The sequence below is a fragment of the Alligator mississippiensis genome, chromosome 1 (assembly GCF_030867095.1).
Source record: "Alligator mississippiensis isolate rAllMis1 chromosome 1, rAllMis1, whole genome shotgun sequence".
Classification (NCBI taxonomy): Eukaryota; Metazoa; Chordata; order Crocodylia; family Alligatoridae; genus Alligator; species Alligator mississippiensis.
In genome coordinates, this window is record NC_081824.1 from 302,840,738 (window position 1) to 302,856,732 (window position 15,995).

At 41.4% G+C, this 15,995-nt stretch overlaps 1 protein-coding gene across 1 annotated transcript in view; it reads left to right on the forward strand.

Moving 5' to 3' along the window:
- LOC102561639 (amine oxidase [flavin-containing] B) overlaps nt 1–15,995 on the forward strand; it is a 103,169-nt gene that overhangs the window by 36,958 nt on the left and 50,216 nt on the right. Inside the window, exons 2-3 of the mRNA XM_014611208.3 lie at nt 2,202–2,296; nt 2,989–3,126. Of these exons, the coding sequence (XP_014466694.1) occupies nt 2,202–2,296; nt 2,989–3,126 (233 nt within the window). The remainder of the gene's footprint in view (nt 1–2,201; nt 2,297–2,988; nt 3,127–15,995) is intronic.

Sequence of the window (15,995 nt, forward strand, 5' to 3'; positions counted from 1 at the left end):
TCTTGAAAACTACACAGTCCTCAGCCTACTGGATACTTGGGTGGGAGAACTTGGAAAGCCATACTAACACTTGCCAAAATTTAGCATTAGCCGCAAAGAGTTTACAATCAAAATATAAGGGGAGAGTAAACAGAAGGTTGCAGCGAATGGATGGAGAGAACACAGGACAAATAAGAAGACCATGCCCGACAGCATGATAGGGAAATGGAGCTGCCTTCCTGATTAGTATGGTCATTTTCATAAATGATTAATGATAGAATTGATTCTTGTTTTAACAAAGTTTACTGATCTTTTGAAGGACACTGCATTTCTTCTGTGCGCTAATCAGCGTTTGTTTAGCGTTTTATTGCCTACATTCCCTTCTGAAATCAATCTGTGGATGGAAACAGTTTGAAGTCCTGGACGATATTTGCACACATTGAATATTTTTGTCTTTCACAATATGCTGTCTCTTGGCAGGTTGTTACTTTTATGAGGAAGGTCAAATTTAACAGTTTCGGTAGAACCTCTTGGAGAATCATTTACTTAACTGAAAAGCTGCAGTAACCTCAAGAAACCACCTAGTATATAAAATGAAATGTTAATACATAATGTTGTAATACCCAGCATTTATGTCAGTAGATCTCAAAGTGCTTTCCCAATGATAATGACATCACTTTCTCCATATCACAGATGAAGAAGCTAAAGCACAGAATGGGGACATGACTTGTCCAAAGTCACCCAGCAAGACAGTGGCAGAACTGGGAATAGAACCCAAATGTCCTGAGTCTCAGCCCAGTGGTTCAACCACTTAGACCACACTGCCTAGTAGTAGTAAATATGTTTTAGTCCTTAATCCAGTTATATAAAAGGGCAATAGCCATTTTACAAACTTCCCATTTAGTATTTTATGTAGTTTTGCTCTGTTAGTGATATATATTAGCCATGTTAGTCTGAAGTCAAATAGAAGGCAGAGTAAATTTACACTTTATAGAGTAATCAAAGTAGTTCAGCTTTCCTTGAAATTGTTCTTGATTTCTGAGGCTTTTGGGTGCTAGCAATAAGAGCAGAGAGCCTCCCGTATTCACACTGGGTGTGTCTACATGTTCATTAATGCACAGCGGCTGCTGCACATTAAATTTAGTACTTGTATAATCAAGTACTAAATTATTGAGTAGTAAATGGAGTTACTGCACAGTAGTGCCGATGCATGCCGTTTTAGTTATGCTACTGTGCAGTAGCCTAATAATACTGTGCAGTAGTGCATTAGCACTGTTTGTGCTATGATGTGCTACTGAGCAGTATTATTAGGCTACTGCGCAGTTAACATCTTGTGTAGGTGTACTCACTGCTTGCCCTGCTGGTGCCCAAAGTAAGAGGCAGTTGCTAAATATAAAGCAAAGGAATGAAGACTGAAACCATGTATTCTTGAGTATTAAAGCCCTGATTTTTCCTCTCACTTTCTGCCACATGTTCTGCCCAGTCTTCAGCTGGATTGTAGGCTCTTTGGAGCCAGAAGTGTGCACATGTCTGACTTTGTATTACCGTCACTCAAATACTAATGTCCTCAGATTGAAAAGGAAGAAACAGAGCAGAGGCTTTATTGAAACCTCCAAAATTAGAACAAGCCTAGGAAAAGCTTCATTCCTCTTTTATCTTTTTGTTAAGGTGGGGAGACTTTTGCTGAAATTTTAGAACAGAGCAATTTACCTCCCATGCAATGAGCTGTATATATGTATATTGTATGTATTATACAATGTAATAATGAATATGTTGCATGTTATAAGATTATATATACCACTGTATTACTGTGTTGTATATTTATATATATAAATATGTGTGTGTATATATGTATGTTTATATATGTTGTATATACATGCAACTCAATGGATAGGAACAACACCTATACTCCTTACACAAGATAACACTCTTTATTGCTGAAGATATGTTCAGCCATATTTCAGAGGGGCTGAACAAATATACTACCCCGATGAAGTCAGTGGGAGCTGACAGCACAGTAATTATGAAAATCAGATCATTAACTCTTTTTTTATACTTGTCTTCAGTTATTTTTTGAGGTTCTTTTTTTCTCTGAAGAGCTCTTTATCCCAAATTCATGATGCCTGTTACTAGCTCCTGAAGTATGCAAGGCTACAGAATACTGCATGCAGAATTAGTATTTACTAAGAATGTTAAATATTTATTTCTCATTTGTCCTCTAGGTCTGTCAGCAGCCAAGTTGCTGGCTGAGTCTGGGCTGAGTGTCATTGTGTTGGAAGCCCGGGACAGGGTCGGAGGAAGAACTTTCACTGCAAGGGTAATTATCTCTGAAGCCACAGACCTAAATATCTTGTACGAAATACTGCACTGATTTTCCTGAATACCAGAGAACCTGTCTTGAGGTTGGGATTCCAGGCAGTGGTAGGCATGAATGTGCCTTGCAATACAAAATCAGAGGCAGGGAGAATGTGGAGTTTCTATGCAGACACAGAATTTTCATGAGATCTGTGAAGCCATCAGTCTTTCCCTTCCCTTCCCCCTGGGACATGTGAAAGGAAAAGAGGATTACATGTGGGGCAAAGCCACTATTCCTTGGAGAGATGCTAGCGAGATGTTAGCAAGAGCTTGGTAAAGAGAACAGCATGCAGATTTTTCATCTCTGTCAGAGGTCAGCAGTCTACAACCTGCAGGAGAAACCTGACCTGCCAAATAATTTTTAGAGTTGGCTTGTGGAGCTGGGCTGTTGGTAGCATTCAGTGCTGGGGGTGGTAGTTCAGCAGTGGTGGAGAGGGAGTGCTTATAGCTGGGTTGCAAGTGGCAGCCTGCTTTTGGACTGACGTGTATTGATTTGGGCCACCATTGCTGAAAGGTTGCTAACCCCTGGATTATGTGTGTGCGCACGCATGCACACACATATAATCCAGAGAAACTCTCTCTGTTAAAAATAATATTATCATACAATGTATTGAGAAATTACTTATCTTTTTTTCTTGTCTTTTGATAAACCAGAATAAGCAAGTTAAATATGTGGACCTTGGAGGAGCATATGTGGGACCAACACAAAATCGTGTTCTGCGGTTGTCCAAAGAACTAGGATTAGAGACGTATAAAGTGAATGAAGTAGAACATCTTATTCACCATGTCAAGGTAAGACAGGACCCATCTCTGAAACATTGCTGCAGGTTTCAAGGTACATCTTTTTCATTTCTCCAGGGACATTGCACTGATTTAGGTATGTTATTTCCTCAAAAGATTGAATCACTACTAAAGAAATTATGCAAAATACTATACGTATGTCCTGCTACTTAATAGAAACATGTCCTGCTAGCTGGCATATTAAACTAGTTTTAATGTAATAATGATACTCTGTACTTGCATAGCATATCAAAATGGCAAGGCCAACCATTTTATGTAGTTATTTATTGTAGGTACTTCAGTTTTAGGTGGCCAACCCCAGGCAGATATTATGGGTGCATACAGCTTTCACCAAAGGTAATGGAAAATGTAGATTTCCAGCACCCTTGAAAATCATGCCGAGGGGGTGGTCTCACATTTGTCCATGACCACTTCTGAAGAATTTGTTCTAGTGAAATAAAGTCCGCAAATTAAGGATTAGTTTCCCTGCGTGAAATGCAGAATAATTAAGGCTCTGATTGCGTGAGGAGAAGAGTGCCCTGGTCATGTAGCATGCTCCCAGATGACTTGTCTGAAGTCTGAAATGAGACAGTTGGTAAAAGAGTTCAGAGTTTGATTCTTTGTGTCCTGTCTCACCCCAGAGATCATCCTTCTTTGGTCAAAGTGTGTATCAATATTGCATTTCCACAGAAGGGAGGCTTTTTAGTTCTAAATTACACATTTTCTGAATATACTCCTTGCAGATCTCATCCATGAGCCCCCAAATCTTCCCTTGATATTGTTCCAGAATCAACAAAAGTATTACAAGTCTAAATACAAATAGGCAATACATTTTGTGTGCTCTCTGAAATCTAAATGGCATTTTTAAAGTTTTTTGAAGTTCTCCCCTGTAAACTAGACTCCAAAAGGCTCAAAGGTCTCTCTGCTCTCAGTGTATTTGAATCTTAATACTGACCAAAACTTTTGTAGCTCAAGTCAATTCTAATTAAATTCTGTAGGATGTGACCCTTGAAGCAGATGAAACCTGAAGATGTTGATACTCCTCCCAATATTCTACCAAACATCCATTCAATTAAGCTGCTGCTTCTACGTATACCTGAGGGAGGAAAAATGAAGCCCTTCAAAGTTAATTAAATTCATTTTACTGGCTTTCTATTTCAGGTGATGGATGCGGCTTCTTTTGTACTACAAAATAAAAGGAATACATTTTGTTTATCTCTGGATGGGTCTTGGTCAATTAGGCTCTGCAATCTAGACTGAATTCTGGTTTTTCCCCCTTTAATCTTCTTTCAATGCCAACTTCTGTCAGGATTTTTTTTCCACTTGTATGGTTTTGTTTTTTTTTCCATTAAAATAATATTTTTTGCCTTCCATTTTATGCTTTTTCCATTTACTGAGTGTTCTTTCTCCTGGGCTTCAAAAGGAGATTAAAATAGTACGTTTCTATTTGGTTAATTGCTGATTCACAAACCTCTCTGGTAAAATCAGTCCAACTCTGGGAATAGTGTTTGGTAGTTTAAGTGCTGCAAAAAGCCAGCAAAAGCAATGTATATAAATATTCCACACATGTTAAGCAGCACTCCTAAAGCTAGGCTTCTAAATCCATATTTATGCAGATAAAGTTGCCTGATTTTTCAAAGGCACAGCTCCTATCGACTAGATTTGTGGATGCTGAACAATTCATTATGTCAGGCCATTTTATTTAGGTGCCAATATGTGGGTGGAAAAGCCTAGCTTTAGGGAAGCAATCATGCCCACCCTGGCCATCAGCCTTTATTCATTTTGGCAAAATGGTCGTTTCTGGATTTCAAAAACAAGGAAAAAAATACTGATTTGTCATCCAGTTGAACATTCCCCACTTGATTGTATCACTCTTTGAGGTAGATCAAATACAGGAATTAAGCCTTTTAACAATGTCTCTTAAAAGAAATTATTTGAAATATAATTGTAGATGTGGGATTACCTCTTTCTTGATGCACTTATCAGCAGACTTGCTTATTATTTAATTTGTCTTCTGCTTCAAATTTCTTTTATCCTGTTATCGGTGTCTGTGTAATTCAGTAGCTATTAGCATTTAAAACATACCTGCACATTTTTTCATGTTGTTAACTGATTTGTCAAGAGCACTGTCTTTGGGAATAGGAGACTGAATGAAAGTTGGGAGTGTTGAATAAAAGTTGCATATGGAAACATTTTATTTATTTGAAACTCGTGATCCTCTAAGTTTTTAAAAAGTACATGCTTTTCTTGCATGCAGTGGGTGCATCTACATGTGAAATTAATGCAACACAATAAACTGGAGCAATTCGAGCAGCAGTTTGAGCCAGGGCAGAGCAGTAGGGTTGTGCAAAGCTTTGGTTGCTGATTCAATTTGGAGGAGACTCAGCCCGATTTGGTGGCCAAATCTCTGAATCAAAATTGAATTGGGAGACCCATTAATCTCTCCAGATCGAATTGGAAGCCTCCAATTCAGACATAGACACAACTTTATATGCTTTTTCTGTGTACTTCGAGGTACCAGGCATGGCTTGCGAACGTCTAGATGTTGGGGTGGATGGAGTGTCCCATGGGAGTGTGGAGGGGTTTCCCATGTGCTCAGCAGTGGACCCAGAAGTGGATCAGAAGTACAACCGGTCCACTTCCAGGTCCTCCGCTGAGCGCATGGGGGTCTCGCCCTGTGCTCCCATGGGACGCTCCATCTGCCCTACCATCTTAGCATTCACGAGCCGCACCTGGTACTTCGAGATACGTAGAAAAAGCATATAAAGCTGTGTCTATGACCAAATCGCTGATTCCCGGACCGGAATTGAATCTTCAGATTCAGCCGAATTGAATTGGGACAGTGATCTGAATCAGTGAATCGAATCGGTGTCCCCTGAATCGGGCCGAATCTAAATTGAATGCTGCCTACTTTGCACACCCCTACAGAGCAGCCCCGGGCTGGCAGCAGGCTTGGGGGTCAGCCCCAGGCTCTGGCTGGCAGCGTCAGGCAGTGGGGGGGCTGGCTGGGGCACAAGAGCACTAAAGTGTGGAGTTATGCAGCAGGAAGCCCTCATACTTTGACACCCTTATGCCCTAGCCAGCCCATCACTGTCTGTATGTGCATTTGATTGCACTTAATTACTCTGCCATAAAACAGTACTGCCCCCAGCAATACAATCTTATGGCAGAGTTAATTTATTTACTGTGCCCTAATACCAGTGCATGTGCAGACAGTGATGCTTTACTGCTAAGCTAATTAGTTCACTCCACAGTAAAGTGCACATGTAGATGCACCTAGTGAGAACTGCCTGCCTTTGCAACTTCGCAGACTGTGCCAGTGGTACGCCTTCATATCTGTATCTTTCTCATTTTCACCTAGCGCATCATGATAGTTCATTTATGTTCACATTTCATCATGTCAACAGAATCACTTTCTTCTAAATCCATTCTTTAGACGTGGGTAGGTTCTGTCATGCCATTTGACTGCATATTTCTCCGTTATATGATGAGAAATCCCCATTTCTTCATATCACTAAAACTTTTCATAGTATAATCATGTTCTGCTTGGGAATGACTTCATGGCAAGACATCATTGACGTAACATCTATTCCTTTTCAATTTCCTACTGTCTTACTGTGGTAACAGTGGTGTAGGTGTCTTTCTAGGGGTTCAGAGACATGCGTTTGAGTTCTGCTGAAAACTGCCACCCCCAGTGGACCTAGTCATAAATGGACACCTGGGGTGCATCCAGACAAGTGTTTGTGTAGTTTGCAGCACTCCATCTGCGGTGCTGCAAATCTCATGCACTGCACACGTGGGCGTTTGCCATGCTGCTAATGTGCAGTGTGGCAAGATCCGAGTGTCAAAAAAAAATCTGTGCCAGAAAAAATCAAGGCAGCGCACATTGTAGCAGCATGTGCTGCCCGAAACAAAAGCCTGCCCGGCCAGAGCCATGCTTCAGCAGCCAGCCAGGCTCCACGCCCCTGGATTGCCACCTCCTGAGGCAATTGACACCGCCAGGTTCTGGCCCCAGCCTCCCCTACCCCACCCAGAGCATTTTTCCCCGCACTAACCCCACATACAGGGGTGTGTGCCAGGGCAAAAAGCAGTGGGCCAGATTTGTGCCACTGCCTTTTTCCCCACCACAACTGTGTTACCTTACTCTTGGGGATCAGTCATTCAGGATGGGGAACTTAAAGCAGCTCAACATTGTTCCCTTGTGTGCTGTTGGCTTCAAAAGCTAGTGTCCCTCAGTTACGTTAAGCTGTTAGGTTCAGACAGACCTTTGACTTCATGTTTGACCAACTTATTGCATAGAGTGACTGGTGCTCTAACAGTACCAAGCAATAACCACTGAAAATATTATCTAGTTATGTCTGCCTGCCTGTCTTACAGTAAAACATATTGTACTTTACAGACATTTCCTCAAGCAGTAAAAGTTGACAAATTCTTACTAGAGTTTTCAAAATACTGAGAGCCAGACTATGGCTAGGACTTGCCATAACCAGATTCATGGAGAATCATTAGTAGAATAAGAAGAATCTCTTGGGAAGGTACTTTTTGGTTTGTTTGTTGGGGGGTTTTTTTGTTTTTTTTTAAACAAATGTAGTTCTTGTTTCTTCCTAGCATCTTTGCAAGAATTAAGCACCTAATAATAGCGAGATGATGAACTTTTTCCCCACCCAGGCATTTGCCAAGAGGTTGGCCAGATGTTGGTGGGGTCATAGGCCTCATGCTCTTCAAGGCTGCCACAGTTTTTACAGTGGTGAACACAGTGCATCTACTGAGAATACCTAGGAGGAATTCTAAGTGTGACAAAATGCCTAGCATGTCTCTGAAGTCATGCTCTATTGTTAGAAAGTGAATGTTTACCCTTGTCTACGTAGTAGGTTTAAATGAAACCCCAAGCCTGTATAAGTGTGAACAGACCGCATACTGACCTGTATCAGATCTGTGTAGAAAATCTTTATAGTTCTCTGGCTGTCATTCATTTTCAGTACTACTGTGGAACTGATGTTGGTTATTAAAATATAATTTGCTGTGGTCTTGTTCATGAATAAATGATGAGATGCCACTATTTTATGGGCATTTAATTAGCAGCAGGGTAAGTAAATGTTGTATCTGAGGGTATATGATTTAGTGGTGTTTCTTACTTCTGTGGTATAGTGATACATGCGTTTGTGTTAAATTATATGATTTATTTAAGTCTTTGACCTGCTTTACAAAAATTAATGACAGTTTTTCTTAGCAAAACTTAGACTATAACAGCTTAAACGGATTTTAAATGACTTGATGAAATTGTTTCCATTTTTCTTTTGCATCTCTTCTTTCTTTGAATGAATTTTAATTAAACCAGAATATATGAGAATCTTAGTTGCTATCAGAGTTAAGTGACCAAAAAATAATCATGGCTTGTGGTTTTTTTCCCCTCCTCACCCAATTGCTTTACTGATTGGTTATGAGTGAGACCCACACAGTAAAGATCTGGAAGACCCAGGTTCAAACTCCTTATCTACCAGGTCACCCACATCTTAGAGGAGTGCCTGCTTGTACCATGAGGCTAGTGGCTATACTGTGGGATTCTGGGAAGAAATGCAGCAGTAATAACTACAGTGGCACTTTTCTACTGGCCACAACTAGCACGATCCTCTCTTGGATTCTTTATAATGGATTGCTGTTATACCTTTTGTAGAAAGAGGTAGGCAGCCGTGTTAATGTGAAAACAGGGCAGGGTGACACCTTAGAGACTAACTGGTTCAGAGACGTACGCTTTTATAGGTCACGGCCTACTTTGCAAGGTGCTATGAGTCTTTTTGTGGAAAGAAATGTTCCAGTGTCACAGTGCAGATTCCAGGCAAGCCACTGAACGATTGATGTCATTTTTGATTTTTGGCAAATCCAGTAGAAGCATCAGGATCATAATATTGACATTTGTATAGTTTTTAGGAATTTAATGCACAATTTTACACTAGGACTGAACAGTTCAAGAGACTAAAAAATTTTCTGCCCTGTCGGAATATGACTTTCTCCATGTTGTAAATATGATAGTAGACATTGACGGGGATATGTGGGAAGTTGATAGCTTTACTAGGCCTGCTGATGAATATAATGGATGGTTCCCTTTCCAGCACTAGCCATTTGGCAAAAACTGAAAGGACTACACGCGTATGTAGATCTATTTTTAACCAAGGAAAATAATAATCAGTTATATGATAGCTGAATAAAAGGTGCTAAGTTGTATGTAAAAAAACACAGAAAAGTATGCAGACTTGATCGCTTGTCCATTCAGTTTGAGAGATGCTAAGTATCAGTGAGATTCTCTTGATTCTGGCATCAGTGCGGTGGATGGAAAAAATAAGAAAAATTAACTGGGAAATGGGTATTTCTTATTCATTCATACTGGCAATTGAATGAAAGGAACCCTTCTAAGTCTGAATCCTCTCAGATCACAGGGTCCGTTTCCTAGGAGATAAGGCTAAGCAGCTGTACCGCTAGTCAAAATTATTGAATCCAGCCTATTTGGAGCAAAGCAGATTTGATTATAATAACCGATGTTTTTTCCTTATGATAATGATGATTGAAGTTTACAGGAACAGACTAGATGCATGCCTGTTATACACGGGAACAGTTGCTTGATTCCATTGGGTTTCATACGTGCCTTTTGGAGCTTATCTGACATTTGGGATTACTTCTAGCCAGATAATGTCTGAGTGTCTTGGAAAATGTTTCAGGCCTGGAGTGTCCTGAGAAATATTTAGTGGTCTTGAAATTCTGTATTATTTTTTAAATTATATTAAATGTTCTGGCTTTGACAGGGTATAGGAATTCTATTTTGTTATAAGAGAACAGAGAGTTTAATTGAGGGAGGTCTCCAAACTGGAACTTTTTTCACCCCCTTTCTACCCTTTTGCTCTCTTGCCCCTCCACCCCTCTGAAAGGATGATGTAATTAAAAATAGAAAGACTTTTATGGAATGAAACACAAAATATATCCAGTGTCATGAATGCTGTGAGCATTTTAATTCAGGTATTTAAAGGCACATACTGGGTACTTCTACATATGCAATTAATGCAGGGGCGGGCAATTATTTTGGGCCAAGGGCCACTTACTGAGTTTTGGCAAGCTGTCAAGGGCTGGATGACAGGCAGTCAGGGACAGAATTTTGCCCACCTCTTAGAGCATATTTAATCATATTAATTATCTCAGTTTTAGCTGGGGTAAACTAATCCCAATGTCAGAAGTGCCCGCTTGAACAAAATGAAAAGCTTGCAGTTCTGAGACCCAGGAAAACATGAAGTCTAGTAACCTCTTTTGCTGATGTCTATTAATAATCCTGTGCATTTGAAAATCTTTTTTATAGAGCAAGGTTTCATATTCCTACCCTTGGAGGCAGTCTCGTAACACTTACCCCCTCCAATACAGTTTAGAGACAACGTGGCTGAGGCTCTAAGACAGTTTGTGCACAGTCAGAACAGGGAGTGGAACTGAAGTGTATAATATGTCAGACCCAAGTTATATCCTCTTACTTCCATTGCCTGTCAAAATGAATGCTCCAAGTCTCTGTGCTTGGTTATACTGCATGTAAAATGGAGATACTCCTGCACATAACCCTTCACAAAGCATTCTGACAGCCATAGATCGCTGTATCCAATAGCACATGATCAGGTAACTAGAAATTCTTCAGGCATTTTCTAACTTTAAATGCATATCTTTGTGACTTCAGTGATCTTTTACTATAGACTTTTTCATACAGAAATAATATGAATCTCCAGTTACACAAATTAATCTACTTTTGCACTTTTAGTGATTTGCATCAATAGAGGACAACAACAAAGGAAAAATGGTGCTTGTAGCCCTCCTTTTTTAAAATTATTATTAATGATCCCCTTTCCCCCACTTTAATAAGGAAACAGAATTCTTTAACAACACTGTTACTATTTTATAAGTAGCTCTTACTGTCTGTTCCAGCAGGAGGTGTCATTTGGACTGGTTTGCTACCCAGCATGCCTTTATGCTAAGGGTTGTACTTGCACAAAGAGATTAAGTCAGAGTGCTGCAATTGAAAATGTTATATTTTTGATAAATACAGTAAAAGCTGTGCTATCCGGCATCTTACAAGCCGGCATGCTCCACTAACCGGCATGCTGGCTTGAAAGATAAGGTGAAACTGGAAATGCCCACCGCGGCACGTCCGGTTTCACCGAGCCCCCATGGCCCGGGGCAAAGCAGCCTGCGCTGCTGAGCCCCCACGGCTTGGGGACATAACAGGCTGTGCAGGGCCATGCAAGGCCTGCTTCCCTGTACCATGGGGCCTGCAGGGCCTGCAGGACGGGTGGCGATGCCGCAGGGAGGGGTGGAGGGACGCCCCAGACACGGCGGGAGAAGTGGTGGCCAGGGCTGCTCAATTAACCAGCATATTTTGTTATCCGGCATCCCTCATTCCTGGGGGATGCCGGATAACAGCTTTAACTGTAATTGGATTCTACGTGTGGCTGTCTGGTGTTTCTCTGTCCTCTCTCATACCATATCTCTTATTATATCAGCACATAAAATGAGTGCCATTGTTAGGATTTTTAAGCAAGGAAGACAGTTGATATGATACATACATGATGAAATTCAGCAGGGGGCACTACATGCCTACAAATATGTGCACCTATGAATCAGCAATTTTTCTGTTGGAATTAGAATCAGTCTTCAGGATTTGGATGGTTTAGCTAAGGTTATAACTGCTAGCTAAAGCGAAGAAGCTTTATACAATGCAGACCATCTCTTAATATGAGAACAAGTTATTTTTTAATATTTATATAGTACCATAAACTAGAATAATGTTTATAGGTCCATGAAATGTACAAGGCTTGAGTCTGTTCTACCTATTTGATACATAAGTGGACTTTGACAACTAAGTGAAATCCTATTCTACCAATCTTCTGTCCCAGCAGAAGATGGGTGGGTCCTCCTAGGTTTTGCTATTTTTTTATGACTCAGTCTGAAGGTCAGATAATGGTACGTTAGAAAAGTAGATACATTAGTGATTTTTCAGAGACTTCAAGAGGGTGAAATAGAATAACTCTGAGGCCATGTTCAGATGTGCTTTTGTAGCACTTCAGGTGCTATAGAGGAATAAGGAAAGTGAAACTAAATGCCCAGACCATCTGTCTGTTTTCGAACACATGATTAACTTAAAATATATCATATGCTTATGTTACAATACAAAAAGTGAAAAGATCTGTGGGTCTTGCCTTTCTTTAGAAGCCCTTTGACATCAGTGTCAAACTATATAATACAACATAAAATGAATATGAATGGGCAGATTTTATCTAACTATCAGAGGCTTATTATCACAAAACCACTTTCTTCAATCATGACAGGCTTGTAGGTCTAAAATGGACAACTAGTGCAAGATGTTCTTCATGTTATATGCACACTTTTCCTACAATACTGTTTCTTTCTGGCTTAGTTTCCCGTTCTGAAGTCCCTTCACAAGCTGAATTCTCGTTAATCTGACTTGGAGTTTTGCCTGTACAAGGAATAAAGATCTGGCCATAGGTGATGTCCTACATCTCAATGAATATAGCATTTTGGGCATCTTTAGTTCTAGGAATGTTGTCCTTTTTGAGGTTGGAGTTCCTTTGTCCTTTATGAGAAATCGGTTCACCTCAGTTTCTGGATAGGAAATGGATCTGAGCTCTCCCTTTCTGCAGTACAAATGCAGTGAAATGGTAAGAGGAAGGCTAAAGCCAAAATATGGTCTTATGTCTGTAGTCATGCATTCGTGCAGAAACACCATAGGGAATTCATGAGACTTGAATTACCTTTGATGAGATAATTCAGACAGAAGTGCCTTTGGCGAAGGAGATAGTTCAGAATAAAATCAATACCCATAATAAAGAGAATCTTTTCTGCTCTTGTCTTCACTTTCTTTGGCTCCCCCACCCTGGTCCCTGCAAGAGGCAGAATAGCGGCAGCATGGGGCATTAGGTGGCAGCACTCCATCCCAGGCCCCCCTCTTCCCCCTCAATCATTCTTGATGGGCAGTTGGCTAGTATTTTGTCTGGAGGGCTGCTTAATGAGTTCTCTTGAGGGCTGCAACAGTAGCCCTGCCCATTGACAAGTGCCCTGCCGCCTGGTCACCATCTTCGGACTGGAAGTCCCAACCCCTGATCTTTGCCACTGGAAGTCCCTCCCCTTGCCCCCGGAAGTACTCTTTTTGGGGGGGCATTGCCATCTTGGAACTGGAAAAACCCTAATTCATATACTAAAAGTCAAACATCTACAATAATATATTTTAATTTTACTTTTAAAATATTTTAGTCCTGATTTAATTGTGTTTGCATAGTGCATATAGAGATTATTACATAATAGCTCAAAAATAAAGTCTTGCTCGTGTATGGTGTGTGTGGGGAGGGGTAGGGGGTGATTAGGGGTTGGGTGTGTGTATAGGATGTTGGTGGGGGTTGTGAGGGGGTGTGGCTATGGGTATATTGGGGGTGTGGTATATTTGGGGGGGTATGGGCAGTAAGTGGAGTTTATGGGGTGTGAGGGAGGGTGGGGGGCTGTGGGGAACCCCCACATATGCCCCCATATGGTGCTGCCACAGCAGCAGCAGGCAGTAGGCCCTTGGGACACTCATGGCCTGCACAGGCACTGCCACCTGGCAGTGTGTGGCTCCAACCAGTTCCAGGAGCTGTATGTGGCGGCAAGGAGTAGAGCCAGTCCACTTCTATGGCATGGGGCTCATGTGCAGCTCCCAGTTCTCACGTGTCCCCGGGAAGAAGCCTCGTGTGATGGAGCTGGCTGCCTTCCCCTCTCCCTACCCCCAGATGCAGCAGAGTCCTGGGAGTTGCACAGGTCAGCAGGGAGCAGGGAAGGCAGCCGGCTCCAGCGTGCAGGGCTTCCCCATGGTGGTGAATGAGTCCCAGGAACTGCCCATCAGTCCCGTACAAGAGGCAGACCACCTTGGCTCTGTTTCTTGCCTCCACATGCAGCTCCTAGAACTGGCTGGAGCTGCAGGCTACTGCGCCTGTGCAGACCATGAGCGTCCTGAGGGCCCCTCTGCCTGCTGCTGCTGTCACTGGTGGTGGGGGCTGTGCACCATGGAAGGTGTGTGTGTGGGGGGGGTTCCCATGCTTCCCCACCCTCCCTCACACCCCACAAACCTCACACAACCACATCCTGCCTCTCTGAGCTCCCACCGTCTTGCTGGGTGCAGCCTCCATACTCCATCCAGCCCCATGCTCCATGCTCCCACTTAGCTGCAGCTTCCCTACCTGCTGCTTGAAGTGAGTGCTGTAGCAGGGACATGAGGAGGAGCCATTGAAGGTTGGGGAAGCCCAGAAGATCCCCTGATGGCTGCAGCGGTGGCAGCAGCAGCCCTGCCCGGTAGCTGTGCATGCTGGCCAGGCTGGGGCCCTCCCATGCACATGGGTGGTAGCAAAGGGTGTGGGCTGAGCGGGGTACAATTAATTGGTGGGCGCCTGTGGGCTGGATGAAATTGCCTGGTGGGCTGGATCTTGCCCGTGGGCTGAATTTTGCACTCCCCTGCTTTAAGAAGTGTCATGCTAGCATAAAGCAAAGGTCTATCTTTTATATGACACTGGAAAATGTCATCTATTTCAGAGAAAAGTGTAAGTTCACCACAGTACATCATCAAAACGGTGCATTGCTGTACCTAGGGAGATATCTTTTCTGACTACAATTTAATATCCTGAGCATGAGAATTAAGAGACCTTTATCCTACTTAGTACAATGTCAAATGCTTATTTGACTTAGTATAATGTCAAATGCTCTATTTTCCTTTAAAGACTGTCTAATATTTAAAAATATTTAATCAGTGTTGTTCTTTTTTACGTAGCTTGACTGACATATAGGTCACTTCTCAAAATTATGATGATACTTGTCTGCCATGAACCACTCACAATCTGATTTTTTTTCTTTGTTTATTTACCATTTATTTAATTTTCTATAAAGCATAACTGCTTATCATTGTTTCCAGGTGCCTTCAACAAAATATTTATAACACAGTCCAAATTATACAAAAGACTTGTGGTTTTGTTGCAACCCTGATGTTCAACACAACTAACCAAGGGAAATAACAGGAAATCACCACTTGTTCAACACACTATCTGTTCTCTTACTTTTACCTCCTCAAAGTCTGGGAGAATAGGTATGTTTTTTTTAACATGCTGAACAAGCCATTAATTCAGAAATCTAAGAAAGAATAGAGGACAGGAATTCCTTTTTATAACAAGGAAAGAGAAACATCCCTAAGCCATAGAAAAGTTTGAAAATCTGAGGGTAAAATCCTTCAGTGGAAGACAAGATGATGGAAAATACATCTTCCAGATTTTTCCCTCTTCCAACCAGCATTGTATCATTCTTGTGAAGCTCTTCAGCCAGTTGCTTTTCATCCATGATGCTGCTCTCAAAGCAGCAGGATAGTTTGTGATGTGGTATCAGAAATGAAGGAGAAGCAAAGGTGTTTGTCTGCCTAATAATGACATTTTAAATATTGTCATCTTTGAATCCCCTCCATTGTCTTGAAGTGGACATTAAAAAAGATAGGACAGGGTAATATGCTGAAAAGAAATGGTGAATCCATTGCAGAGATTTGTCTGCTCTAGCCATTTCTGATGAGCCCATTGTTTGTAGTAGCTAGGTGCAGAATACAATGTGGCTTATTAAAAGATATATCCAAAATGAACCCTACTGGGAATCAAAATTAGGAACTTCAGACTTCCTAAACTTGGAGGAAGATTTGGCTTGCGTTATTGTGTTTACTTGCTTTCTTAAGTAACTGGAGCTGGTCAGAACATGTTTGAGGACATTTTAAAAATCAAAATGTGGTATTTTATTGGAGGCCTATGATTGATGAGAGATTGGTTTGGATACATTTTTTTTTT